We start from the raw sequence: 9,447 nt of genomic DNA on the forward strand, positions 1-9,447 counted from the left end.
CCTCCAGCGTGGGCGCTGGTCACCAAAGCAGTAGCAGACTCCGGCCTGGTGGTCCCCGCTTCGTCTCTTTCTGTGTTAAAGAGCAGCTGGGTTCGAGCTCTCGTGTTGACACCGGCTGGCGACCGACCGTCAACAATCGGCAAACCCTCCGCCGCGCTGCGAGCGCGCCCGGGCTGAAGAGTTCTCCCGCAGCGATAAAGTCGCTCTCTTCAGCGGTCCTTCGGGGTGTATTATCTGTGTCTGTCCCCGGGTAACCGGTATCTAACACCAGGTTGAGAGGGTAAGTTTTTCTCAAAGTGTTTAGGACGGAGTTTAGAGCACGCTGCTGTCGCCAAGTCCACCATCTTCCCCTCAGTCACTACTGAAAGACCGGCAGGCGGGGGCGCCAGGTCGGACCCCTTCACGTCCCGTGTTTCCGGAAAAACAATCCGCTGTACGTCCCGCTGTGCGTCTAACAATACATTTCGCAATTCAAAAGTGAGAAATATATACCAAGAAATATATAAGTTAACGTGGTGACTAGTCTTATTTCATTAAGGTGAACGCGATATTGGTTAGTTTGATTTGGGAGTTTTTTTAATCAGTTACTAAGGTGCTATGAATTTGGATCGTGAGCGCGTGACCCACAAGAACTGGCATCCCTGACTTTTACAAACATGGTTTTAGAATTTTATTAAAAGACATAATGTGCAAAATAATTTTTTTGTTGTTATAATTTTGTGACCAAGGTTTCAAATAGTTTATAGCATTAAGAGTCTGGTTGTTTCCCGTTTCTTTTTGCATTGCCAAATTGTGAAGTATTTGTCAGTTACTCTCGTTTTTATATTATTGTATTACTATTGTTATTGCTTTTAATACTTCTTCTTTAGCGAATCGTTTGTTGCTGTCCACTCCCTGTTGCAAATGTCTTCTTTGTGGAACAAATATATGGTTGTCTTAAATTCAAGACATTTGAAATGATTTAAAAGATATCAAAACATACAGCAATTCCAAAAGCTACAGGTCGATCAGTCATCACTTACCTCATGAGAAAATCAGCAAATTTCAAGCTGACTGGAAAGAATATGTACTTTTGTTTTACCCTGGTGCCTTCACCCACAGTTAGCTGGGAAAGTACAAACATTTTTTATTATTTGCACAACACAAAATCAGAATTTACAATGGAATTATATGAATATGAAACCAAACTTTAGATGAGAGGAAAGAAGCCCAAGGGGCTTATATGAAATCCTCCCCATCAATAAACATTACAGTAAAGAAAATAATAAAAAAAATAACAAAGGATCAAGGAACAACAAGCAGAGGAAACTAGCAAAGGAGTAAATAAAAACAGTGAAATAAATAACACAAGATAGCAACTCAGAATCAGGGTGAACCCTATTTGGACAACACATAATTTAACTTTAAAGAAGGAAGCATTTTAAGTGATTTGTCCAGTGAGTTCCAGAGTTTGGGCACATGGAAATGTTTAGAAAGTTGATCAATTGTGTTGTATTGTGTTGAAGATAGATAACATCATGATCTACTTTGAACCTCAATTTCATACTTGTGTTAAATTCACAATAAAAGAACCTCAGAGACGGAAGCAGAAGAATTCACTTTTATTAAGAGACATTTGTTTTGATCAAACCTTTAAATTTTTTTAGAACGTTCACATGAACATTCAGCTAAATTCCAAAGGCCACATTTGCATACGTAGCAGACCTTTCAACTGTACATCATTACTAAATCAGTAGTGTTATTTGTTATAAAAGTCACAAAGTAAAAAAGAAAAAGACAATGTCTTATTTTGATTTTTTTTTAAATTAATAATACTCAACATTTTTCCAAGTTGTACCATTTGAAGTAAACATGAAGAACCTTACTGCATTATTGCACCAGGTTCTAGACTTTATTTTCAAGAATAAACCAAGAGAGAAAAAAGATCAAATAGGCAGTTAGCAGGCACTGATGTCTGTTACTGAAGGTTTGTTAACATTGGCACATTTCAGATTGTGCTTTGGAAGGATATCAAGCTTATCCTTTTAATAAAGCTGTTGTATTTAGAAGTTTGATCCTGTCGCAAAAGAAAGACCTCAAAAAAACCAAAGATAGCAGTAAAAGAAGCAGTTTTCATTCTGGTACACAGTTTAGAAATCACATTTCTATTATATTTCAGTTCCAAGAACCTACTATCTTTGTAGAAAAGTAAATAAAACACTTTATTTTCCTAATGGTATAAACAAGCTTAGCTTATTTATTATTTTTTTTCATTAAACAAAGTCAGAATCATTAAATATAACCAGGTGTTATACACACAAAAAACTACTACCAGTCCATGACTCTCACTGTTAGCATTCACATATCCTCATATTGAATATTACTTTAATTAAATCTTCTTTTTAGTCCTTTTTTAGTTCTTGAACCACAGAAATAATTTCCTACATCAGTGTTGCACTACTGAAGGTAAACACAAGGGGGTACCACTGGTGAAAATGGCTGAGAGTTAAAGTATGTTCTATCTTGTGTGTATGTGTGTGTGTGTGTGCGTGTGTGTGTGTGTGTAAGTGTTATCCAGAATAGTAGCCGCTGGGCACGAAAGGCATCTTGTTGACTGTGGCTGGGACTGCTTTTTTCCTGACTTCGACCTGGATGGCTGTCCCGTTCTTGGCGAAGGCTTTGTCCACGTAACCCATGGCAATATTCTTTTTCAGGCAGGGAGATGGGCAGCCACTGGTCACCTCACCTAGATAAAACAAAGAGGGACCGTGTGGGAGAGAAGCCTCTGATGCATTTCTCACAACAGAAATGTAATCAAATGTAAAATAGAAATGTGAATACAGTTTGCCTTCTGACCTATGACCTTTCCATCGGGACTGAGAATGGGTGTGTGCTGTCTGACCGGGGGGCCAGTGGACACCAGACCGATCCTCTTTCTGTCTGTCTTGGCTTTGATTTGAGGTACGATGATATCAGCACCCGGGAAGTCTTTGGTCTGACGTCTGCGCTTTCCTGTGTGTGACGGAGAAAAGCAGAAGAATTAGAGGACAGAACACCAACATTCCAGTTTTTAATTCAATGTCTTAAAATATAAAACAATCCAGTTGACAAAAAAAAAAAACTGGCCTTGAATGAAATGTGTCGTTATGATAATCTTACCTATGGTCCAGACTAGGGTGGCCTCCACTGGCGTGGTGGTCTCATCTATGTCGTTGCCATAGAGACAAAGCCCCGCCTCAAGCCGCAGACTGTCCCGAGCTCCCAGACCGGCCAGCTTTACCTCACTGTTTTTCAGCAGTTTCTCGGTCAACTCCACCACTCTGGACTGAGGAACCGAAATCTGGAACAAATACAAAAACCCAGGTCCTCATCAATAATGATTCTAAAGCCAATACGATTCTGAATGCGGCATCTTTAGAAGTGCAATATGTCAGATTTAAATTGTGTGTTTGGGTGAAGATGCTGAGTTGCTGTTGCATCTAGTCTTCAGTTTGCTGCTGGTGAGTCGTTGCTATTAGCTTCAGAAATCATCACTTATACGAGGGTTTGTACCTTCTAATCTCCACCTTCTTCTATTCTTCAATGGCGTGGAGACTACATGAAAAGGTGACTCACTCCACCATTTTGTGGTAGAAAAGGGTATTACAATGCAGATGTCTGAGAAACAATCGGAATGGTTAATTTCGAATACTTTCTTGAGAATGTTATGTTATTGAGAATGTCATGTTATTATTGAATGTTGCATTTTTTTTAAATATAACACTATTTTTTTTAAATGTCCAGTTTTTTAGGATTTGGTGATATTTTAGTAGCGAAGAGGCTGAATGCAACTGACTGAATAACTTTAAAAGAAATCTGAAACTCAAGAAAAAAAAAGTGCCTGCTTTGTGTAGTTTTGAAAACCAGGTTAGAAAAGCATGTAGGATTCAGGAAATCATCATCATGATTATAATAATAATTAATAGAATATTAATCCTACATTTACAAAGCATTACGAGGACAATCTAATTCCATAGAGGACCAGAGATAAAGCTGATAAAAGCTCTGGGTTGGATGTTCCCGACCTTTAACAATGTTAAAGCTGCAGTTTTACAACTGATGCTGTGATAAAACAACCCATTGACTCATGCGAGTCTTCACACTGAGCGTGTTTGAGAAGCAAATAAGATCAAGAAAAGCAAACGCTCACGATGCCTCTGTTAAACAGAGAGACCCTCCCACATCCATTCTTCTTTCTGCACGGCCCCAGCAGACTGGGGCCATAAAGACAGAGGAACAACAATCCATCTAGTAAACCATTAATTCATCGAGGATCCTTGAGGACTTGAACAACTGTGGCATTGTGACTGAACAATGTGTTCCTTTGATGAAGGAATAACAAGAAAAGAGAAGATGTTGCCAATTGAGTCAAAGACAAAAATAACATGGCAGCTCTGAATTTAATGAAACTTTGATCCCATGAAGTATTTGTTTCCAGTCAAATCCTGGTTTCACCCTGCTTTTCATCCCCAGGCAGCTGTGATCGGCTCTTTCTTGGCTAAAGCTGTATGGAAGTTGTGAGGTACTGTCAAGTATCTATGAATGAGGTGTGTTTTGAGTAACAGCAGCAAATATTCTGATTAACAAATGACACTTTTTTTGTATCGTAAAATCTACTAATGGCAGCATGAAGGAATTTCTATTAAATTTTACATAGGTGTTGTACACTAAAAAGCCACATGGTTCCATTAGATGGTCACTTTAAAAACTCTGTTGATCTGCCCCCCCCACTATGTTTTATAACTGAAACACCTTTCACCCAATGTGACATGAGGCCTTTCTGTAGAAATTATCACATTATAGTGACAAGACCCCAAGAAGAATTTACCACAGATTAAATCATGTTAACTACACTGCCTGAAACTTCAATCTTAAACATATGTAGTGGTCACCTCCACCCCGTCCTCTCCGGTGTATCCACAGCGAGTGACCCGGCAGTTTTCGACTCCAAACACGGTGGACAAGGCCGAGGTCATGAAGGTCAGCTTGCTGAGGTCCTCCTTCATTCCCTTCTGCAGCACACGAGACATAGTGGGGCCTGAGGACCCGCAGAGTTTTAATCAGAAGACGAGGAACCACAATTACAACAAAAACATGATTCATGAAATACCCCAAAATATGAAATAGGAAGAGAAAAAAACCCTCACAATTACCCACAAATGAACAACACAGAAAAATATCTTTCTCACACAGATAAACTACACAAATGCACAATGAAGTAAGGAAAAGTAAAAAATAGAAATTATTCAAATTAAATGTATTTCCAACAAAGAAAAGCACAACAAAAAACTGTAACTGTGTTTACATTTCACACATTTTTATTTAAATTCATTCTGATTCAGAGATCAGACACATGAACACTGAATAAAGCGATGAGTGGGTTTATATGCACCAACAATATTATCGGATTCAGAGGATCAATCCCATGATGCTTTGCAACATGTGAACGTGATCCTGGACAACTGCAGATGGACTTGTTTGTTGTGTTTGTTTTAGCATTTCGTCTGAAAATGTAGACGGAGGCAGACATGTGCAATAAACATAATTTATCCTTCTGATCAAGGTTTCATTCCCATTACTTGTGTTCATGTCAACAAGAAAGAAAGAATAGCAAAGTATGGGCAGGAAAATGGAGATATAGAGAAAAGGGATCAAATGCAATATAACAAAACAAACATGAGGAAGAAAAATGACAAACGATGTACCTTGTACAGCAATCAGTGCCTCATCAAGAAACTCCAGATCCACATCAAGACCTGCAGCTTTGCACTCAGACAGTCTGGCCTGAAACACACAGTCAGTTACTGCAGACTAAACCCAGTAACCGCCAGTCTACATGCAGCTCCAACAACACAAACTGAAAGCTATTGTGGTAATCATTAAATCTCTTTTTAATTAAAAATGTTGAAACTCAAATAGATTTCTGTCCTCTTAAGTACAAGTAATGTCTTCGTTTCTCAGTACGAAGCAAAAAAACAAGATCTTTTGTTGACATCTGTTGGACAGATAACAATCAACATTTTCCAGGCTTTGGGAAACACCAATCAATATTTCTTATTTAAAATATTTACCCTTCAAATAAGTTGACTGACTGATGCACTGATTAATCGACTGACAGTCAGGTTATAATGAACAGAAAAACTCACTTTCATAAGAGACGAGTCTTTCTCGGCGCAGCCGGCGTTGGAGACCACGTAGAGGTAACCCTGGTCTGTCTTTGTCACAATCAGGTCGTCGATAATCCCTCCTTTGTCATTGGTGAAGAGGGACAATGTGCCCTATGGAGCCAGGGAGGAGAAATAGAACGGTGAGACGACCTGAGCAGGTACACACAAAACACGCAGCAGGACACAGCGATAGAAATTCTCAACCAGGAGACTTTAATAGAGCTTAATTAGAGCACAGTCAAAACAGCTTTGAGCTCAATTCAGTTTTCAAAAGGGACAAAAGGCACATTTCTACTCCATCAGACTGAGATTTTAGTGAAGTTCACATCCAAAACTAAAGAAAAGCTGTAAGATCAAGAACAACATATGGACAAATAACATCAGAAACTCAATAAGGAATTATAAACTGTGATGACTGTGTTTGGCAGAAAAAGGTTATCATCACTACCACGGGACTAAATAATGACCCAGCACATCCTCAAAGATATGGGAGAGCGATGGCAGCTAGTTCAATGAAAAAGAAAAAAAAATAGTAATTCCAATCACAATGAGGGCATTTTTAGTTTTTTGAGCTTGAAATGAATTCAGGAGTAAATTCCATTGATACACTCTTTAAACATATGTGGATGGGGCGGCACGAGGCCCATTCCATGGACCACCGGTTGTCTGAACGACACGCTGAACCCTGTGCAGCATCACCTCCAAAATCTAAACTGACACTGAACATGGAGCTTCAAATCATTACTATCAAGTTAAACGTAATCAAATGTCATACTTGTGTTTGCAGCTCACATCCACCACAACTCGAGGCCGAAACTATCAACCGAGACCAACATGCATGAGGAAACGATTCGTAAAATGAGTTTTTATTTACATCACGTTTGACCATTTTATTCTTTTTATTAACATACAGTAGGCCATATTATCTCTTTATAGTCAGTCTCTCACTTTTCCACAGGATCCTAAAGAAATGGACAGGTTATTTTCTGAGAGCCGATTCGCAGGCGCTCTTTCACAACCTGCTCTGGACCAGGTAATCTTCAGGGAAAGTTACCATGTCAACACACTGCAATAAAAAAATAACTTCCATTGAAGTATTGAAAATCCAGAGTTAACCCTGAGGTTACCTTTCCAAGCTGAAATCCTGCTTCTTAAAGTGTCATCGAGTTAAGACTGAGACAGTTCTTTATCTACCTGGTTGTCCTTCAGTTCTGCAATATCTGCAACCACCAGGGACTCCATGAACTTCACCCGGTCTCGACCGTGGACTTTGGTCTGACAAGGGGATGAAATATTAGCTGAACAGTGGCACTTCAGATGTGTACGGTCAGCATTTGTTAGTATTGGGTTCACACGACCGTATTCGTCGGTTTATACTGATCTCACCTGCAACATGTGGCTGACATCGAAGATGGAGCAGTGTTCTCTGGTGTGCATGTGCGAGACGATGTGACTGTCTTTATACTGGACGGGCATGCTCCAGCCCGCAAACTCCACCATCTTTCCCCCATGCTGTTTGTGAAAGTCGAATAGTGGGGTTTTCTGAAGCGGCGCCTGGGTAGAAAAACAAAAAAGGAACACAAACAAACACTGCAATGATTAAAAATAAATACTGAAATCCATTCAAGCATCTACCCTCCATGCGAGACATTTTTACTGTAAGCATTGATAACAGAAATCCCAGCCATGACATGTTTCTTTTTTTAAAGGAAATATATTTTTCATGACATGTTTTTAAAAAACAATCAAAGGAATGGCTTAAATAGAAAGTATTTCTCCTTTATTGGGGGCATTTTTACCGCATAAATATGCCTCCAAAAATAAAAAGTGTGGCAATGCAGATGCAGTTCACCGACCCTCCCTATGAGCTACCTGCAGACAAGAAGCCTCTGTATCGGGTTCGAGAATGAGAGCATCTTCCCAAAGGTTTTGCGACTATAGCAGTGCACACTGCTACAATTAGTCCCAGTGAAATGTGTCTCTAAGCACTGACATTGCACATATAATGGTACATTTGAGATAAAGGCATATATATATGAAATCATAGGGTTCAACCACCACATCTCCACTCTCCCTGATCTTATTATGTCTCCTGAAGCTCCTCCCATCCCTGACCCTCAATACTACACATTGTCAACACAATATTTCATCTTTTCACTGACATGTCTACTTTTTTCTCTAACTCACTCAATCACTCCTGTATCTCTCAGCTCTAACTTGTGATCTTTGAACCAGCCGGTGCAGGGGGGGCTTATCAGCAGGGCAGGGCATTGTGGGATGTTGTGCAGTTCAAGTCCAAAGTCAGCTATTAATGATAATACACAGAGGACACGGTGACTTTTGTATTAGTGAAACAAAATAATACAGTTTTGACTCATGTTGCCCACGCGAACTTTCCTTCCAATCAAAATCTGCTCTGCAGAAAAATGAGAATTAAATAAATAAATGAATCTATGTGAAATCACAGTTCAGAGCACCGAGAAGTCAGTCACTCGTGGTTTTAATTCAATCAGTGAAGTGGAGCAGGCGGAGGGAGGGAGACAGTCTGCTGGAACAGACCACATTATGTCTACATGACACACTCCTGAGAATACTATTACCATTGCAGAGAACCATTTATGAATTCACCTTTTTATGTATGAACACGTGTTCTAGGGGATAGATTAACGAAAGTTAAGTGAAGTTCACCTCCGCGCTGGACGCCTGCCTCTGGTGCCGCCTCCCCGCACATCCAGCTCCAGCCGCCCGGAGCAAGCCGTCCCGGGAAGCCCGCAGCCCGAGCCCCGCTCCACCGACCCCGACCCCGACCCCGACCCCGACCCCGACCCCGACCGTCAACCGAGCCCACATGGTACTGCCCGAGTCCCCGCTGAAGTCTCTCTCCGAGCCGCTCCTCGGCTGTGAGTGCTCCGACTCCGTGAACTCCACACGGACGTAACTCTGCGTTCAAAACACACGAAACACAACGCCTGGATGACCCCCGCAGAGGATTTTGGGAAATGTAGTCCCAGGCTGTTCTCCAGCATTTGATCAGCTCATGAGGAGATTTAAGCACACTAAAGACCAGACGCAACCATATTTTTGAGAAATCGACGCCCATCCTGAATCCGAATCCTCACAAAAATCCGCTTTACAAGATGCAAGAGAATATCTGACTTCATTACGTCAATGGTCACTGCTTCAAGTCCCACTGAACATCTGACATCACAGACTCATGGACTGTAGTTTGTTTTGTGGCTACACTCCATTGTATATTGTACAT

At 40.5% G+C, this 9,447-nt stretch overlaps 2 protein-coding genes across 2 annotated transcripts in view; both read right to left on the reverse strand.

The window, feature by feature from the left end:
- The window catches only part of ifrd2 (interferon-related developmental regulator 2), a gene marked incomplete at its 5' end in the record, with an annotated part of 10,112 nt that extends 9,454 nt beyond the window's left edge, over nucleotides 1-658 (reverse strand). The window contains one exon of the mRNA XM_080496854.1: nucleotides 628-658. Coding sequence (XP_080352980.1) covers nucleotides 628-658 — 31 coding nt within the window. The remainder of the gene's footprint in view (nucleotides 1-627) is intronic.
- A 928-nt stretch (nucleotides 659-1,586) lies between these two features.
- On the reverse strand, nucleotides 1,587-8,991 carry amt (aminomethyltransferase). Its single transcript, XM_080496188.1, has 9 exons — nucleotides 8,874-8,991; nucleotides 7,572-7,739; nucleotides 7,380-7,460; nucleotides 6,165-6,296; nucleotides 5,724-5,802; nucleotides 4,911-5,056; nucleotides 3,139-3,319; nucleotides 2,836-2,991; nucleotides 1,587-2,725 (listed from the first exon to the last, which is right to left on the reverse strand). Exons 2-9 carry the CDS (start codon nucleotides 7,683-7,685, stop codon nucleotides 2,550-2,552), a joined length of 1,065 nt encoding a protein of 354 aa, XP_080352314.1. The 5' UTR covers nucleotides 7,686-7,739; nucleotides 8,874-8,991; the 3' UTR covers nucleotides 1,587-2,549.
- Nucleotides 8,992-9,447: the final 456 nt, after the last annotated feature.

Source organism: Blennius ocellaris (genome assembly GCF_963422515.1).
Source record: "Blennius ocellaris genome assembly, chromosome: 5".
Taxonomy (NCBI): Eukaryota; Metazoa; Chordata; class Actinopteri; order Blenniiformes; family Blenniidae; genus Blennius; species Blennius ocellaris.

Coding starts and splice junctions, on each gene's coding strand:
- amt (XM_080496188.1), bottom strand. CDS start 7,685: ATGGTGGAGTTTGCGGGCTGGAGCATGCCCGTCCAGTATAAAGACAGT. Junction 3,320..4,910: donor CCGGAGAGGACGGGGTGGAG/GTGACCACTACA, acceptor TATTTGTTCCAG/ATTTCGGTTCCTCAGTCCAG. Junction 2,992..3,138: donor CACCCTAGTCTGGACCATAG/GTAAGATTATCA, acceptor CGTCACACACAG/GAAAGCGCAGACGTCAGACC.